This window comes from Macaca nemestrina, chromosome 11 (genome assembly GCF_043159975.1).
Source record: "Macaca nemestrina isolate mMacNem1 chromosome 11, mMacNem.hap1, whole genome shotgun sequence".
Classification (NCBI taxonomy): Eukaryota; Metazoa; Chordata; class Mammalia; order Primates; family Cercopithecidae; genus Macaca; species Macaca nemestrina.
The window spans coordinates 63,223,411-63,243,049 of record NC_092135.1 but is presented as its reverse complement, the minus strand read 5'-3'; the positions used below and the strand labels follow the sequence as shown (position 1 = coordinate 63,243,049).

Genomic DNA, 19,639 nt, shown 5'->3' with positions numbered 1-19,639 from the left:
TCTTCTAGGGTTTTTATGGTTTTAGGTCTAATATTTAAGTCTCTAATCTATCTTGAATTAACTTTTGTATAAGGTGTAAGGAAGGGGTCCAGTTTCAGCTTTCTACTTATGACTAGCCAGTTTTCCCAGCACCATTATTAAATAGGGAATCCTTTCCCCATTTCTTGTTTTTGTCAGGTTTGTCAAAGATAAGATGGTTGTAGATGTGTGGTATTATTTCTGAGGGCTCTCTTCTGTTCCATTGATCTATATATCTGTTTTGGTACCAGTACCATGCTGTTTTGGTTACTGTAGCCTTGTAGTATAGTTTGAAGTCAGGTAGCATGATGCCTCCAGCTTTGTTCTTTTGGCTTGTAGAGTTTCTGCTGAGATCTGCTGTTAGTCTGATGGGCTTCCCTTTGTGGGTAACCCAACCTTTCTCTCTGGCTGCCCTTAATATTTTTTCCTTCATTTCAACTTTGGTGAATCTGACAATTATGTGTCTTGGAGTTGCTCTTCTCGAGGAGTATCTTTGTGGCATTTTCTCTATTTCCTGAAATTGTATGTTGGCTTGCCTTGCTAGGTTGGGGAAGTTCTCCTGGATAATATCCTGAAGAGTGTTTTCTAACTTGGTTCCATTCTCCCTGTCACTTTCAGGTACACCAATCAGATGTAGATTTGGTCTTTTCACATAGTCCCATATTTCCTGGAGGCTTTGTTCATTTCTTTTTACTCTTTTTTCTCTAAACTTCTGTTCTTGCTTCATTTCATTCATTTGATCTTCAGTCACTGATACCTTTCTTCCAGTTGATCAAGTCAGTTACTGAAGCTTGTGCATTAGTCACATAGTTCTCATGTCATGGTTTTCATCTCTATCAGTTCGTTTGTGGATTTCTCCACATTGGTTATTCTAGTTAGCCATTCGTCAAATCTTTTTTCAAGGTTTTTAGTTTCCTTGCACTGGGTTCGTAATTCCTCCTTTAGCTTGGAGAAGTTTGATTGTCTGAAGTCTTCTTCTCTCAACTCGCCAAAGTCATTCTCCATCCAGCTTTGTTCCATTGCTGGCGAGGAGCTGTGTTCCTTTGGAGGGGGAGAGATGGTCTGATTTTTAGAATTTCCAGCTTTTCTGTACTGCTTTTCCCCCATCTTTGTGGTTTTATCTACCTTTGGTCTTTGATGATGGTGAAGTACAGATGGGGTTTTGGTGTGGATGTCCTTTCTGTTTGTTATTTTTCCTTCTAACAGTCAGGACCCTCAGCTGCAGGTCTGCTGGAGTTTGCTCGAGGTCTACTCCAGACCCTGTTTGCCTGGGTATCAGCAGCAGAGGCTGCAGAAGAGTGAATATTGCTGAACAGCAAATGTTGCTTTCTGATCATTCCTCCGGAAGCTTCATCTCACAGGTGTACCCAGCCGTGTGAGCTGTGTGGTGTCAGTCTGCCCCCAGTGGGGAATATCTCCCAGTTAGGCTACTCGAGGGTCAGGGACCCACTTGAGCAGACAGTCTGTCCGTTCTCAGAGATCTCATGGTTTTAAGGGGAGAAATCCCTTTCACTCAGCTCTCACCCTCTCTTTCCCTGTCACCATCTGTGTAAGATGTGACTTGCTCCTCTTTGCCTTCTTCCATGATTGTGAGGCTTCCTCGGCCACATGAAACTGTAAGTTCAATTAAATGTCTTTCTTTGGTAAATTGCCCAGTCTCAGGTATGTCTTTATCAGCAGCATGAAGACAGATTAATATAATAAATTGATACCAGCAGTGGGGTGCTGCTGAAAAGGTACGCAAAATGTGGAAGCAACTTTGGAACTGGGTAACAGGCAGAGGATGGACCAGTTTGAAGGGCTCAAAAGAACACAGGAAAATGTGAGAAAGTTTGGAACTTCCTAGAGACTTATTGAATGGCTTTGATCAAAAGCCTGATAGTGATATGGACAATAAGGTCCAGGCTGAGATGGTCTCAGATGGAGATGAGGAACTTGTTGGAAAGTGGACCAAAGGTGACTCTTGTTATATTTTAGTAAAGATACTGGCAGCATTTTGCCCCTGTCCTAGAGATTTGTGGAACTTTGAACTTGGGAGAGATGATTTAGAGTATTTGGCAGAAGAAAGGTCTAAGCAGTAAAGCATTCAAGAGGTGACTTGGGTGCTACTAAAGGCATTCAGTTTCATAAGGGAAGCAGAGCATAAAAGTTTGGAAAATTTGCAGCCTGACAATGTGACAGAAAAGAAAATCCCATTTTCTGAAAAGAAATTCAAGCAGGTTGTAGAAATTTGCATAAGTAATGAGGAGCTGAATATTAATCCCTAAGACAATGGGGAAAATGTCTCCAGGACATGTCAGAGATCTTTGTGCCAGCCCCTCTCATCACAGGCCCAGAAGTCTAGGAGGAAAAAGTGGTTTCATGTGCTGGGTCCAAGGTCCCATGCTGTGTGCAGCCTAGGAACTTGGTGCCCTGCATCCCTGTGACTCCAGCTATGACTGAAAGGGGCAAATGTAGAGCTAGGCCCATGGCTTCAGAGGGTGCAAGCCTCAAGCCTTGGCAGTTTCCACATGGTGTTGAGCCTGCCAGTGCACAGAAGTCAAGAATTGGGATTTGGGAATATCTGCCTAGATTTCAGAGGATGTATAGAAATGCCTGGATGTACAGGCAGAAGTTTGCCGCAGGGGTGGGGCTCTCATGGAGAACCTCTGCTAAGGCAGTGAGGAAAGGAAATGTGGGGTCAGGGCCCTGCCACAGGATCCCTCCTGGAGCACTGCCTGGTGGAGCTGTGAGAAGACAGCCACTGTCCTCCAGACCCGAGAATAACAGATCCACCTACAGCTTGCACTGTGCACCTGGAAAAGTCACAGACATTCAACACCAGCCCGTCCATGGAAGTAGTCAGGAGGGAAGCTATACCCTGCAAAGCAACAGGAGTGGTGCTTCTCAAGACCATGGGAACTCACCTCTTGCATAACCTGGATGTGAGCCATGGAGTCAAAGGAGATCATTTTGGAACTTTAAGATTTGACTGCCCTGCTGGATTTTGAACTTGTGTGGGGCCTGTAGCCCCTTTTTTTGGGCCAATTTCTCCCATTTGGAATGACTGTATTTAGTCAATGCCGGTATCCCCATTGTATCTAGGAAGTAACTAACTTGTTTTTTATTTTTCTGACTCAGGTGGAAGGGACTTGCCTTGTCTCTGAGGAAGCTTTGTTTGGACTGTGGACTTCTGAATTAATGCTTAAATGAATTCAGACTTTGGGGGACTGTTGGGAAGGCATTATTCATTTTGAAATGTGAGGACATGAGATTTGGGAGGGGCCAGGGTGGAATGACATGGTTTGGCTGTGTCCCCACCCAGATCTCACCTTGAGTTATATTTCCCATAATTCCCACTGTTGTGGGAGGGACCTGGTGGGAGATAGTTAAATCATGGTGGTGGTTTTCCCCATACTGTTCTTGTGGTAGCGAATGGGTCTCATGAGATCTGATAGTTTTACAGGGAGAAACTTCTTTTGCTTGGCTCTCACTCTGTCTTTGCCTGCCACCATCCTAGTAAGATGTGACTTGCTCCTCTTTGCCTTCTGCCATGATTGTGAGGCTTTGCCAGCCATATGGAACTGTAAGTCCATTTAAACCTCTTTCTTTGCTAAATTGCCCAGTCTTGGGTATGCCTTTATCAGCAGCATGAAAACAGAGTAATACACTGACCAATAAGTATGTTTTTTATTTTCTTTCCAGCTAAAGAATTACTGTTTCTCAATAATAACTTAGTGTCTATTAAATGTCTGTAAATGTTAAACACTATCTTATGTGATTCTATTCGTTATTTATTGTAAGAACCACTTCTAAGGAGACTTACGGCTCCCACGGACAGAAGTCATCTCTCCTTTTGTTGTTCCCATGATTTTTATCCTATTAACTACGTTAGCAAAATTCATATTTTCTTTTTTTGTTTTCCATACAAGTAGTTATTTTTTAAAACTGCTGTTAGACTATCCATCTTCTTTTGTGTCTCCTTTCTCTCCTCTAACAAGGGACTTTGAATTAGCTATGAGGATATAACAGTTACTGGATTTACAGGATGTGTGACATACTGCTCATCATTAGCTGAAAAAGAAAGGCAAACAATACATGCTTTGCCATGAAGAATGTTTCTATCGCTTTTAGTAAGAGTTTATATTTTAACTGCCAGGACCCCGTTCAACTGGAGCCATAGAAAGGTTGGAAGAAAATAAGTTATAAATTTGCATGTTTCTCAAGGATCATGGATGAATTAAGCTATACTAAAACATAGTTTACATGTGACAGCTATATGAGAAATGATTGTGCCCCATCCATTAGCATCAACTTCTATTGCTAACATTCATTACATAAATGCATAGTAATCAAAGGCTGTAACACACAAAAAAGATGGCCAGTAAGAAATACTCCGCATACTAAATGAATCTTTAAAAAGCAAAACCCGTAGCTTATCACAAATAAATAATAAAGTAATAATTTAAGGTCAATTGTACCTGATAAAGATTTCAAAAAAATCCAGATTATCTTGAAACCTGATTAGAGATTACATTCTTGACTTTCTTCTCCCCTTTCTACCACACTAAGTCAAATCAGAGTCTAAGAAACATTTCATATGTCCACTTACTCTGCTAAAGAAATTATAATCTTGCAGTAAAGGCCTACATTGTGTAGTTTTTCAATACAAACACAGAGATTGTTACCAACATAATCATGTCATCACAAAACAATAATTCCTAATATTTTGGGGTCTCGAACTCTTAAAAATCTAACAGACACAATGGGCCCTCCATTACTATACCAAGGTTAAGTACTTCTATCTGGTTTGACATTTTCAGTATTACTTTCAGGGCTTGCAAAATGGGGTTGGTGTGATTTCAGGGTTTTCTGTCGCACCTCCCTTCCTCCTTTTCTCTTCCCCTGCCTTTCCCTTTCTCTCCCTTTCCCTCTGTCTTTTTCTGTCTCCCTCTCCATCCTCTTAGACATTTGTTTGACTATTTCTTTATCAAGCAAAATAAAGTCTTTGATTGCTTATAATACGCAACTAGCTGGGAAATGGAGGTATGTAGAAGTATGAAGAGGAGGCTGCTGGGAGAATATCATATCTATGAGCAAAACATACAGAAAAAGGAAGGACAGAGCCTAGCTTTATCAGCCTTCACTATTTTGCCTAGAATTAGTTTTATTCAATTAGAAATAAGGCAAATTGAAGAGAAGCTCTGGGGTATCTGTTTGATATGAAGTTGATATGAAATTTCAAATCTAGGCTAAAATTTAGGCAAATTTTGGCCAAAACTTAGACAAGTTGAGGCATAAATTTAGGCAAACTTAGGTAAAAATGTAGGCAAAAATACTCCACCTTCCTCCCTCCTTTGCTCCCTTTTCTCCTCTCTCTCTGTCCCCCCACCCCCTTTCTTTTTCTTGCTTCCTTTTCAGAATCACTAATGCTGTAAACAGGGGATTTGCCTTTCAAAGGATTCCTATTTATTGATTAATGTTTCCACTCATGGAATCATCATGATTGTGACAACAAAATGAAAAAGACCAAGTAAATTTTGATATTTAGTTTAAAGATCCTATGTTAAATTTGAATTAATCCCCAATGTATCCTATCTTATGATGTTATTTGGATTTGAAATGAATAAGGCTGACCTACAAGAATTTATATATATCACATGTAAGGTTATGTGAGCTTGTCTGTACTACAAAAAAGTAAAAAAGAAAGTATAATGCCATTGTGTCTTTTAAATAAAGTTATATTGTAAATTTCCTTATCAGTTTTTAAAGGCAGTCTTCATAGGCAACTTGATAAAGTGGAAAGTTTAAGGCTTTCAGTACCAGGCAAAATTTGAATACCAACAACCCTAATATGAACAAAGATCATAAAAACTTTTTCTATTACTATATGACATTGTGCAATTTTTTAACTTTACTGATCCAAAATAGTTTTTTCATTGTAGTAATGAAAATACTACTATTCCACAGAACTGTTAGCATTAATTTTGAGAGTGTAGAAAGAATGCCAATCATAAAATAGGTACTCAACAAAGAATGCAGCCCCCTGCTTCTCTTCACATAAAAATTGGGGACATTAATTAAATTAGAACTTACCTAGGGTTATAGTGAAAGGCTTACATGAATTAATATTACAAATAACAACACAATGTGTAAATATTAGCCATTATCAATGTTGTTGTTGTAATTGTTATTGTTACTGTATAGATATTAAGGTTTCACTCTTGGTGAAAATGTCTTCTGAGGTACTGTGTATTCCTGTGAATTCTCTTGGTGATTTCAAAGACAATTAGGATTCTAAATTTTAAAATTTCAACAACTTGTATGGGTACAAAAGGCAGAGGCACCCAGTGAATATTTGTTGCAGTTTGTAAATCACAGCACTCTTCGAATGCAAGTCCCATGTTTAACATGAAACACAGATAATCAAGTACAACTAAACACCACTTTTTATTTCATGTCATAAATCTCTGTCAGTGCCTATCTGAGAGTTTTGGCTACTTTTAGAGATATTTTGTTTCAGTCCCCTTTGGAACAAGGGCAAGAAGAATGCCCTTGGCATGTGATGTTTGCACCTGATGGGAACAACCCCGCAGATGGCCTAAAAGAGTCTCTGGTCCACTTCTGGGAATTTGTCACTCAGAAAACCCACAGTTCACTAGATCCACGCACAATAGTTAAGAAGAGGTGGGAACCATCTGCTGATAATTCCTGATGTGGAAAATTTCTCCAAGATTTTTGAATCTTTAAGAAAACCTCAAAACTGCAAATCTTTCCAAACCCAGAGGGATCTAAAATTTCCTTTCTGGGATTCCAAGAAGTTGTAAAACTCACAAATTCTCTGAAGTGATAGCCAAAATACTTGATAATCATCACTACTCTGAAAGCATTGTGCCATCTACGTGGAAGGCAGTTTTCTCTCCATTAAATTCTGGCATATTCTTTAAAAAGCTTTTACGAGAACACAATTCATGTAATTTAATATTTTTACCTGGTGTGGAGAAGAAAATCTCTTTTCATATGTCAGCCTACTTCCTTCCAAGGAAAAACGGAAACCTTTTCTTCTTATGCTGTCTTCGGATTCCGATTTTCGGACTCTGTCGTTTTTCTCTTCTTCTCCAGACTGTTCTTTCTGTTTCTTTTTCTTTCTTCTATTTTTCAGCTCTTTTTCACTTTTGGAGCTCAACTTAGATGCTACTGAAGAACTCTCTGAAAAAACTCCTATCCCACCAGCACCACTGAAGTCTCTTGATTCAGCAGATGCGGCCGCAGCTGCTGCCTAGAAGGGCGCAAAGTAGGTGGAAGTTGCATATAAACTTAAAAAATAATTATCATGTTACTGCTTAATTGAGCTTCAATATCATGAAGATAATCTTGAAAATCAATTCTCCATTTCGCTCAATATTTTAGAAAACGGTACATTGTTATTAGACCAATCAAAGAATAAAATGGGCAGTCATATGGAAAATGACACATATGACTTTTATGAGAACCTTCAAGCTCTGTCCTCACACTATGATGCCTAATTATCTAATAATATGAGCAAGACACTCAAAGATCATAATAACTTTTTCTGTAATTTGAACAATATTTTAAGAAGGAAATAATTTAGGAATTAAAGGTTTCCTATTTAAACCTGGTAGACATTTGCCTTTGATTCCATTTTCACACAATAAAGAAATTGAATTATTAAATGTAATTCAATCAAGTATTTTATTTTAATTACATTTTTCTCTGTGATTTAAATTGAGTGTTTCACTAAGAAATGCACAGCAAAGACATGACACGTATTGTTTATTTGAGAATCCTAGATCATGGCATCTGCATGAATTTGTAAAGCATAACTGTAGTTTTGGCAGAAAGATGGTGTTTAATATTGTTGCTATTACATCAATATACTTTGACCTTTATTACATATTTAGGAATTCTCAGTGATAAAAGGGAATTGTATTCAACATACAAAAAAAGACAAAAATAGGCAATTGGATTAGTTAATGCCATTAAGTCAAACAAATATAATTAGAGAAATTCTTGCCTTATTTTGAAGGCTCGTCAAGTTCAAATTAAAGGATTTGTAGAGTAGGAGGCAGAGAGTGCTAATGTTTTAATATGTTTACACACTAGTGATTTACCGATGTAACCCACAAACTTGCATTTATATACTTTATATAAAAGAGAACAAATATTGAATAAGCCTTTGCCTTTCCAGACTCAATGAAATAATTTTCTTAGTTTGATTCTGGTTTTCTGACCCTTACCACCTCTGGTGATACTGCAATGAAGAAGCAACTGTAACTGAATTCCTCTTCCCCTAAGAAAATACTTCAACTGAGGACATGTCGGTTTATCTACTCTGCAAGTTTGAGTAAATGAGGCCTTTGTTAATAGTTAATTTCCTCAAGGAGTCACAAGAGAGAAAAAACGTCAGTAAAGCAGTTATAATTATCCGTGTTTTGGTTCCTTTACTATTGACAGAGATCGTTGCAATAAACTATTAACTTCTTAATAAACAAACAGGCTCCTAGCACTTACCAAACACATATGACATATTTCTAATGTCAACTACCTCAACATTTAGGTCAACGAATTTAGATAAAGAAAAACAAAGGACTGTATGCTTGTTCACTATACCTGAGCTTCTTCTTGTTGCTTTTTCAACTGTTCGAGCATCTGCTGAAATTCAGCTTCCTTCTGTTCAGCCTCTTCCAATGTGGCCTGATTCTGTTCCTCATAGGCCATGGCCACCACAGCCAAGATCAGATTTATTAGATAGAATGAGCCCAAGAAAATGACCAGCACAAAAAATATCATGTACGTTTTCCCAGCAGCACGTAGTGTCTGCAAAATGGAAGAGAGATTTTAATAAATTGTATACAGGATGTTACAAACTCACACTCTAAGTAATAAAGTATTCTACAGCAATTCTCTTGAGCTCAGTGTTTTAGGAGTCTCAGAAAAATCATTTTATCTGTTCTCACCAGTTGATAAAGGTTTTCCCAGAAGTCTTGAGTCATGAGACGAAATAAGGACAAAAAGGCCCAACTAAAGGTATCAAAGCTCGTGTAGCCATAGTTGGGGTTTCTACCAGCCTTCACACAGATGTATCCTTCAGGACACTGGCTGTAATTAGGTTAGAGGAAAGAGAGGAAGTCAATAACTGCAAGTCTGCTAATTGGTTTTCCTGTTTTAATAGATGCCAGTGTCTATTTTATACGGGCACTAGAAAAAAGCCAATTTCTCTCACCTTACCCAGTACTTAGCTCAGCATTATGTGGACTGATTTATCTAATAACAGAATCCATTAGGTCTGCTTTGTGGATTCCTCTGTGATTCATAATTGTCATTATTATATTTATCATGTCTCCATATAAAAGCAATAATTTCATGATTAGTATCTTCTGGGACTTAAGGACAGATTAAAAAATCTCTGTAAGGAAAAAGTTGATTTTCACTGAAGATGTCATGAGGCAAAAATGTGTGTAAGTGTGGGAACAGGGCAAAGAAGTGAGAAAAGGATAGGTGGGGCTCGCTGCAAGGAGTGAATGACACTGTATGGTAAAAATGTCATAGGAGGACCTTGAAGATCAAGCAGGCGGGGCTTCAGTGTCTTGCCTCACACTTCTGAGCTGAACCATCCTGGGCAAGTTACTTAATTTGCTAATCTTCAGGCACCTCGCATGTGAGAATGGGCTAATAAGAGAACCTGTCTCACGAATTTGCAAACATTGAAGAAGATAGTGTATGTAAAGCATTTAGTACACTACACACAAGGAATGAAAATCAATTGATTTACTTATCATTGGAAGCTGAAGATAAAGGAAGCATAGTGCTGATCATAAAAGTCAAATGGAAAGCCTATTATCACTGGGAATTTTGCTACAGGTATTAGCTACTAATGTCCACAGTATCATCGTCCAAAGAAAGTACGTTAGACTTTTGTGTGTGACTCTAAAATCTTGCTAAATAGAGAACATTAACTGCATTTTAAAATTTTCCTAGGCTTTAGTTCCATGTTTCTTAATAGCAAACATTTGGGTGATCCCAATAATAACAATTACAAGCACTTATTGAGCAATCTAAACAGCTATACATTTATTAATCCACTTCATCATCACAAAAACCCTATTATTATCCCATTTGTCATATGAGGAAATGAAGACAAGTAGAAGTGAGATTATATGATGGAGTCAAAGTCTGAATCTATGCAGACTCTCCAGTTTATGTTTTTAACCACTTTGCTAACATATGCTAAATACTCCCCATATCTCAGATATTAACATTATCTTCAGAGATCTTACATTTTAAGCCATGGAGAACACATTAGTATATATAAAATATCACACTTATAAAAAGTATGTGCTTAAAAATTCTATTGAGCTTCAGATGCATATTATACTGTTTTATTCTCTATTTTACATTGAATTAATTTGGAAGATTAGATGTGACCTAGCATAGAAAAATAATTGCAGCAAATGACTGTGTGAAGGAGGTGAGAATCTACACTTATCCTGGCTATTCTGAGAGTCACCGTGAAGTAGAATTTATGGAGGGTTTCGAGTGAGGAATGAGTGGGACTGGATGAGTGGGAGGTGGCAGGTTGTTGACACTGATGGAGTAGTGTGGACTGAAACTCAGTAGGAAGCATCACTTACCCTGCATCTGAGCTGTTGCCACAAAGCAGAGCATCATTTTGCCCTTCTAAAAAATAAAAGTGACCTATTTGAAGAGAAAGGAATAGAAAGAATCATTAAAAGCCTGTAAAACACTTCAGTCACCCCATTTAGGTGGCAAAGCTCACAAATGTTTTCAAACATAATGAGATGGATAAACTAATAAATACATATGGCTAAAGAGATTTTTCAAAATGTTGAACAAATAATATATAACATTTTTGATTATACAAATGGTTAGCAAATCTATGTTAAAAATGTTCAGAACGAATTACTATGATAACATTCTTACATCAGCATTCATTGCAAATATAAGCTCAAATTGCGTGGGATACATCAAGAAAGAGCTGCCAGTCTATTGCTGGGTACAAAAAGTAAGAAAGAAGAAAGCCTTGTTGTGTCTAGGTGTTTTCATGCAAATAAAATTTTACTTTACATATACTTTTTTTCCCTGGGCTCAAAATAGATTCAGACATTTTTTTCCTGCCAATTTTAACTTCATTTCCTGTGAGAAGTGGGCTTAGGTATTTATTCCCTCTTATGATGCTGTAAATAAGTGTTTTGCTTGAAATTTTGCTTGATTTCTGCCTTTCAAATGAAGAAAATAAACTTGTTTCTTTGGAGAGATATGTTGTCTAAGTTTATCTAGCTTTTATTTTTAAGCTATGGAGAACTATTTAGTTTTTATTTTTAAGGTATTGCATATAACTTCAGTAAGTTGCAAAGATGATCTCAGAAAACATGCACACACATGCAAACATATGTATTTTTGTATTAACATACAAACATGCACACACATAAGAAAAATGACAGAGGGGCTAGGCTCAATGTTAAGAAATCATGCTGTACTATATGACATGAGATTATTCTGATGTTCATACCTTAAATATAATCAAACTAAACTGGTAACTACAATACAACGATGACACTAAAGGTACTAATTAGAGTATGAATAAGTGAATGGCTAAATCAGGATTACTTAACCTTTTGAGGAGCGCACAAATTATTATTTCATCTTGGTAAATGGTTTCTCTATTTTCAGATACAGCATGTGTGCTCAATATATATGTTGCATCAACCAAATAGGGCCAAATTATTTCCCTTCAGTCTTCTTAACACATTTCAGTGGAATACGCTGAATAGTTCAAACTACTGATTTATTTATTAAAATGACTGAAAATGCCTGATTAATGCCTACCAAATAAACATTTTTTAATATGGCATAATACAAAATTACTTTCAACATGAGTATAAGACAATACATTTTCAAATGAGAACTTTTACTATATCAATGGACAGATAAGAAAAAAAGGAATAAGGTATCATTTGATATCTCTATTATATGTATTAAATCATCTTAAATTAGTCTAAGTCACTTGGTTCACATCTAAATTGAGATAATTTCTATGATATATAATATTCAATATTTAGAGAACTAAACAACTTAATGGTTTATAGAGTATATCTTACTTTTATCCTCAATATATTCATCCCAGTTAAACATGCTCACTGTCCTATTGAAAGTGGTACCATTCCCATCCAATGAGTTGTTAAAGAAGGAAGTAATATTTATTTCAAAGGAAGAGTTATCTGGAGGCCATTGCAAACATTTATTTCGTAGGTTGCCCATGAACAACTGTAATCCTATTAGCGCAAACACGCTTAGACAGAACACAGTCAAGATCATGACATCAGAAAGCTTCTTCACTGACTGGATCAGGGCCCCCACAATGGTCTTCAGGCCTACAAATAAAATCAGAAGGAGGAATTTAAATATACTACTCAACAGCTATTTTACTGGCAAAAATATCATGAGCTTGTCCTGGAAAATAAAAGTGTCATGCAGAACGCCAACAATATTAGTTCAATGTTTGTGATTGAATAACATTTTCATGAAAAGCCTGCTAGCTGGTGAAAATGAATGAAAGCAGAACTTGTACGTTCATTAGAAAACTGTGAATGGAAATGAACCAAATGTGTATTTCCAAACACTCCTTAGAGCAAAAGAATGATTTTGTTATTCATGCTTAAACATCAACCTTGTGTAAATATTTTGCTTTTATTTGCAGATGTCTTACTTCCTAACCCCTTACTGGTTTTAGAAAAGTCTATATGAATAAAGTAGTAAGAAATCTTGAAGTCGATGAATTATGAGGTTATATATTTGTGAATTCGGCAAGCTTGAGTATGGGTTAAAAAAAGGAAGACATCTGAAGTCTGAGCCCCATGCAGCACTCATGCTATCCCTTGCTCTTTCATTTATCTGCAGCTTAAAAGATTGCCAGTTTTAGGCCTAAATTGTCAAATTTGCATCAATCTGAATGTCTCATAGTTTAGCTTCTATGCGGAAAGCTTGATGTTATAGGATGCAAACCATGTAGCCTGTTACTGCAAATGCCTCATGCAACACTTGTTAAACTCAAAGGCTGATTTAGAATAGTTTTAAAGAAAGCAATGAGTAAAAAGCAAAGAATCAAATCCATCCAAAAAATGATGTACCAATTCTTGCTTTTTTTTACATATTTATTTGCAATATGCAACTAGCAACAAGGCTTCTGCACAAAAGCTGTGATTGTAGCACCACTGTAGCTAAAGTCAGCCTCGGTGTTTAACCTAGCTCTCACCTGGAATGACTGAAATTGTTTTCAATGCTCGGAGAACTCTGAATGTTCTCAACGCTGAGACATTGCCCAGGTCCACAAACTCTGTCACATATCTGTAATAGGGGGTTCACACACAAACACAATGACAGAACACAAGAAACAGTTGGAGATATAAGGGGCCTACCACCTTATACCATTTTCTTCTTACCTGGAATTACAGAAATAGTTTTCAAAGCTCTCAAGACTCTGAAAGTTCGAAGAGCTGAAACATTGCCTAGGTTTACAAATTCTGTTACATACCTGTAGAATTAAATCAGAGTTATTCAGAATTTAGGGAAATCTACGTCTGCCTTGGTCTTTCATCAAGACCTTTTAATTTCATGAGTGTTGCCATCAGATTTCCCAATTAAGAGGAAAATGGCATTGTCATCAATCATAATCTCTGTTATTTGGGAAACTTTATTACTTTACAGTGCTAACTGAAACCAAAGCCATGTAATTTACTATGATAGTTCCTAATTTCTCCAAACTGAATAATTTGATTGGAAGAAAAATATGATTACTAAGAAAAATGCTTGGTCTGTCAAGGCAAGCCACCAAGGAAAATATAGTATAGGCTCCCACCAGTGATTTACTCTTCCAGGATAGAAAATGTATTAAGATACTTACGCAAAAGTAATGACTGTGAAATCCAACCAATTCCATGGATCCCGTAAAAATGTGAAATCTTCTAAACAAAAGCCCCTTGCAAGTATTTTAATAAGTGATTCAAAAGTATAAATTCCTGTAAAGGTATACCTGAGAGAAAATAGCCAAGTTCACATTAAAAATCTAGTGGTTAATTTACATGTACATATCTTAAAGATGACATAAACAGCAAACAAAAATTAGACACTTCCATGTTGGTCTCCCTATGATATAGAGTTTAGGTGGAGATTAAGTCAAAAAAGAAACATTAAATTCCAAAAGACATTCTCATTGACTAAATAAATAAATATTGCGTTTTCCACATTAATTAATTTAAAGGATCCAAATAATGTGGCTCTATGTGAAGACATAATCTGAAATACACTGCCCTTCAGTCTGATTGGAGCAAATAGGTATTAATCCAAAAATGAGTGAAGCATTTGTATTTTATAAAATGTGCACCATTAAAAGTCATCAAACATATCCTAGTAACACGTAGAACTGTGATAGTCATTTAAAAAGGAACATAAAAACTATGTATACTTTTTATCCATAGATTTTAGTAAATCACTGGTGATCTTCAAAAGAGCATTAAGACTCACAAAGAAGATAAAGGGCTGCAGATAACGGCAGTCAAACTAGTGCAGTAATTTGCGCAACTGAGTGAGCCCACTACAAGCTTTGTCCTAGAAGGCATTTCATGATACACATGAACTTGAATCGGGGTCTGGTAAACAGTAGCTAGCATGATTTGTTAAAGAAATTGAGGAGGTCTCAAGGTGTTAAAAGCACATTACGAAACATAAAGGGAGGTCAATATTGAAAAATATTTATACTTACTCCACATTCTTTGTCCAGTCTGGAGGGTTACTCATGGTCATAAATACACAGTTGGTAAGAATAGTGCACATAATGAGCATATTGAATAAAGTAGAAGAATATCGTCAAGGAAGACAAAGTTCAATGGAAAAATCTTACTTTCATGCACTACCATGCCTTCACCACCATGAAGTTTAAAACTTTAGTGCTTATTATTATTTTGTTGTTTATTATTCTATCATTGACCTTTTTTTTTGCCATTTCTGTAACTCAACAACCTCATATTTACATTTGTCTTCAGGCCAAGCCATCAACTATTTTGAGGCTATTTAGGTACCTTTAGTAATTAAAAAGATTAAATGCAAAGAAATTAGTTCATCGGTGAATAATTTATCAATTTAAATTTTATTAATGACAGACTCAACTGAACAATAAAACTGCAAGTTCATCATGTATGTAAACCCTGGCAAAAATTCAACAAGAGAATTCAAGTAATTAATTAAGTGTATTATAACATCATTCTAAAAGTCACCCTGGTGGAATATCTTATAAGGTCCTTTCTAAACAGAGTGTATGATATACTACAACTGCTCATAAAATTCTGAACTATGAGAGAAGATGGCAGGTATTAGCACTGTCATTTCTGGGGTTTGTAACTAAGGCAAAATTACTTATTAAGTTCCCCAAATCTCAATTGACTTGGTTATAAAAGTAAGAAAAAGTAATCATTTAACAGGATTGCTATGAAGATCAAATTTGTTAAAATATGTAAGTCTCCTGCAACTTAATGGCCATAGTGCATAATAGATGTTCAATAAATTGCTTCCAGAATCATAGAGAATACAGTTTATTATAAATATTGGGTTGGTTTCACCCTATCCCACTTTGTCTTTGCAGGTATAGTCAATGCCCTTCCCTTTCCTTGACATTAAAAAACAGGAAAAGACAAAAACTAAAACAACTATTTAAGAAAATATTCAGTACTCAGATAACAGTAATGACTTTCATATTTAATAAAAAGCACAATAAAGATTTAGTTGCAATTATGTAAAGCGGCACTCTTTATCAGTGTGAATCTGGACACAATTATAAAAATCCCAGAGAGGAAATACATGCTCTTCATATCTTTTCTCACTCCTAATGTTTTTACTATAAATCATACATTACTTATACATAACAAAATATCAACACTATTATAACTGGACAATGTTGTGTTGATCTAGAAAGGAAGTTCATTTACACCGAGTACTGGTTTTGGTCAAAACAATAATAGTAGTTATTATTTTTTTAATTTTAGTAGCTGTGCTGGAAGGCCCATGCTTAATTCTCAGTTTTTCCATCCATATGAAAACACTCATAAGTAAATGATCTGCATCAGCCACGTGAGGGCACTATAATCTAGAGAAAACACACACACACACACACACACACACACACACACACACACACACACACAAAATACCATTTCAAAGAAGAAACACTTAATTTTCTTTATTGCTAAAACAAACAAAAAACTAAATTAAATAAAGAATGACTTGCTATTGGTATATAAAACTAGACGGTCCCCTGTGCCTGTTGGTCTGCTGAGCCTTGTTGGGAAAATAACACCCCGTGGCAGATTGGCACCATTCTAAATTAATGATCACAAACCTCAGTGGTCCTCAACACAGTCCTGTATTTTCCCACTTGGCTCCATCTCCTACTCTCTGCAAAGAAAGTTTCAAATATTCTGCACTTTCCTTCAACTTCCAACCTTCATCTTTATTTCCACTCCATTTCAAGCTGAAAACTTATTTTCTACTTTACAGAGAAGAGACAGTATCATAATGCCCCTCCTCCACTTCCCACCCCCAAATCAACAAACTTCTCCACATTGAGACCAATCCTTTCCTCCTTCCTGTTATAGTGGGGAAGTTTCCAATCCCTCCACCTGTATTCTGGACACCTTCCCCCTTCCAGAAGACTTGAGCAATCTCTTATCTCTCTCTTTTCTTATCCTTAATGGCCCCCACCTTACTGGCTTTTTCCTATCAACACAAACTTGCTTATGTCTCCCTTGTCCTGGCATGGGGGAATGGATATTTCTCTCCTATGACTCCCAACCCTCCTTAACTATTTACAGCCCTATCTCCCTTTTCCATATCATGGCCAAACTTTTGAAAGAGCTCCTTATCTTTCCTTTTCTTATATATCTATCACATATTCAGCCTACCAGCTTTTCTTTCTAAAGATGACAACATCTTCACGTTTTGTCACTAAAAACAAAAGGATAATTTGAGTTTATATTTGATGTGCTTTCTGAACAGCATTCAACAAGAATGGTTCCTCCCCTTTGCAGTAAGTTATCTTGCCTCTGCTTTCAGGAGGTTCCAATTCCCTGGCTTCTTCATGCCTCAGAGCACCAGTTTCTCTGTATTCTTTGAAATGTGGCATTTTTCTTTTTGAAAAGAAAGACGTAAGGTATGTAAGCCATCTACCTCTCTTCTACTCTCCTCATCCTAGTGTAGCCCATAGACAAACTTTGCTCAACAAGCATAACCATTATGTACCCACCAGTCTCAGGTACTTCTCTCCAAGCGAAACTTCTCTTCTGAATTGCACATACTTGATTGTCCATATGGCATCTGTACTTACATATCTTATCAACACTTCAAATTTTGAATTCTAAAACTGAACTTTTGAAAAGTATCTTTTCATCTACCCCTCCGCTCCTGCTAATTGCTTACTCCTTTGACACCTCTGTCTTACAAAATGTGCATAGTATACCCAGAGACCTATGAGAAATCTTAGATTGCTGTCTCTCCTTAAACGTTCACATCTAATTAACTATCAAATATTGTCAATTCTGCCTGCTATCTCTGGATTCAGTTACTCTTTTCCATGCCCATATCACTGCATGGTCCAAGTGTCTGTCAAGACTAGCATCAAGTCTAATAGTCCATCTAGATTATTGCAGTCTCCTCTAAACTGATCTTTCCAAATTCATGTTAGTCTCCATTTAATCCATTCTGCATACTGTGCTAAAATGACAATTGTAAATGTAATATGAATCATTTTGGTAGCTTTCTATTACTCTTAAGAAGACGATCAAATGTCTTAACATAGAGTCAAGACACTAGGAGGTCTGATCCCTGTCTACTTCTCCAGTTTCATTTTCTTTTCTGTTCATTGAATTATCCCCATTTGGATAATACTGTAATTATTTTAGGTTGTCAAATGTTATGAATGTTTTATATGCTGTTTCTGACATTAGGGTCTTGGAAATGTCACCTCTCTTTTTCTTCAGTACTCAGATTGGCCTACTACCAGTTATATACCCCTGCAGCACTTATATTATTCCTGTAATGACAAGTTTTAATGATGATCTTCTCAACTACTCTCTGAGCTTCATGAGGACAGGAATCATGTCTATATTACTCACCATTATAGCCTTGCTATTTCATATAGTGTCAGTTGACTATTGAATGAAATTAATTTTGCAATTCATTTGTTATTAAATGGAGTTTTAAAAAATAATTTTTGATAAGTTATTAAAAAATACAACTTAAAGTTTGTCTTCAAGTATATTATTGGCCAGGTGCCATGGCTTGAGCCTATAATCTCAGCATTTCAGGAGACCAAGGTGGGCAGATCATTTGAGGTCAGGAGTTTTGAGACCAGCCTGAGTAAAATGGTGAAACTCCATCTCTACTAAAAATACAAAAATTAGCCAGGCATGGTAACTCATGCCTGTAGTCCCAGCTAATCAGGAGGCTGAGGCAGGGGAATCACTTGAACCCAGGAGGCAGAGGTAGCAGTGAGCCGAGATCATGCCATTGCACTCCAGCCTGGGTGACAGAGTGAGACTCTGTCTAAAATATATAGACATATTGTTTACACAGGTTTCTACATTTTTTGAGGGTAAAATATAGGATAAATATAAGGTGGAAATTAACAGCCTAATGCGATTATGCTGCATAATGGACTTGGCAATGGTTTTATGACACTTAAAAACTTACTCTTTATAGTGGTAAAACTTAGTTATATATAATAAGGTAAAATATATATTTCAATATTAATTAACAAGAGAAATAATTATTTTCTAATTAGTTACTGATAATAAGTCAAAAACAGGCATTTTCCTTATTTCATGGCTATCTTTTCTTTTTTTTTTTGAGACGGAGTCTCGCTCTGTCGCCCAGGTTGGAGCGCAGTGGCGTCATCTCGGCTCAATGCAAGCTCTGCCTCCTGGGCCCACGTCATGGCTATCATTTTAATAAAAGTATACACTTAAGTTAAAAATTCTGACACACAGAAAGAACAATTTTGCTTTTAGTAGAAAAAAGTAAATAACTAGGGTCAAGTTTTTACGCTTGCAGTTTGATAGGTATCTCTAAATAGAAAGGTTTAAAATTCATTAAGTTTCTAAATTATTGTCAATTTACTTCATCAGTCACGTAGTTTACAAATTCCTGGATTCTGGTGAGTGACTGAAATAGTTTCAGATGATCTTAAAAATACTCAAATACAAAAGTATTTAATGTAGGTATGAATTTTGCATTGGTGATGCCATACATCAAAAAAGCATAGAAACTCCACATCAAGGCAGATTTTAAAAGGCTCAAACAAGTAGCAAAATGCATACATCCTATATTATTTTTTAAATATATAATCCAAGTCATAAAGTAGAGTACATTTTTCAAAAGAACACTGTATCCTGGAACAATGTTGCTTTAAGAACTTTGCAATGTGAAATAAAATAGAGGCAGATAAACCTTATATAATATCAGGGGACAAAGATATTTTTTAATCTATTAATTCCTTTATGCCAGGTATAAATAAAAGTGCGTAAACCTAATGATTGATATTAACCTGAGAGTTGGC

At 36.3% G+C, this 19,639-nt stretch overlaps 1 protein-coding gene across 4 annotated transcripts in view; it reads right to left on the bottom strand.

Annotated features, from left to right (window-relative positions):
• LOC105483315 (sodium voltage-gated channel alpha subunit 2) overlaps positions 1 to 19,639 on the bottom strand; it is a 163,579-nt gene that overhangs the window by 78,910 nt on the left and 65,030 nt on the right. For 3 of the 4 annotated variants that reach the window (XM_071072871.1, XM_071072874.1, XM_071072872.1), the window contains exons 4-11: positions 14,798 to 14,888; positions 13,940 to 14,068; positions 13,292 to 13,383; positions 12,138 to 12,410; positions 10,650 to 10,713; positions 8,976 to 9,117; positions 8,629 to 8,835; positions 6,989 to 7,276 (exon numbers count right to left, since the gene is read on the bottom strand). In XM_071072871.1, coding sequence (XP_070928972.1) covers positions 6,989 to 7,276; positions 8,629 to 8,835; positions 8,976 to 9,117; positions 10,650 to 10,713; positions 12,138 to 12,410; positions 13,292 to 13,383; positions 13,940 to 14,068; positions 14,798 to 14,888 — 1,286 coding nt within the window. Of the gene's footprint in view, positions 1 to 6,988; positions 7,277 to 8,628; positions 8,836 to 8,975; positions 9,118 to 10,649; positions 10,714 to 12,137; positions 12,411 to 13,291; positions 13,384 to 13,478; positions 13,571 to 13,939; positions 14,069 to 14,797; positions 14,889 to 19,639 lie in introns of all 4 variants that reach the window. The other variant, XM_071072873.1, reaches the window with a different exon arrangement.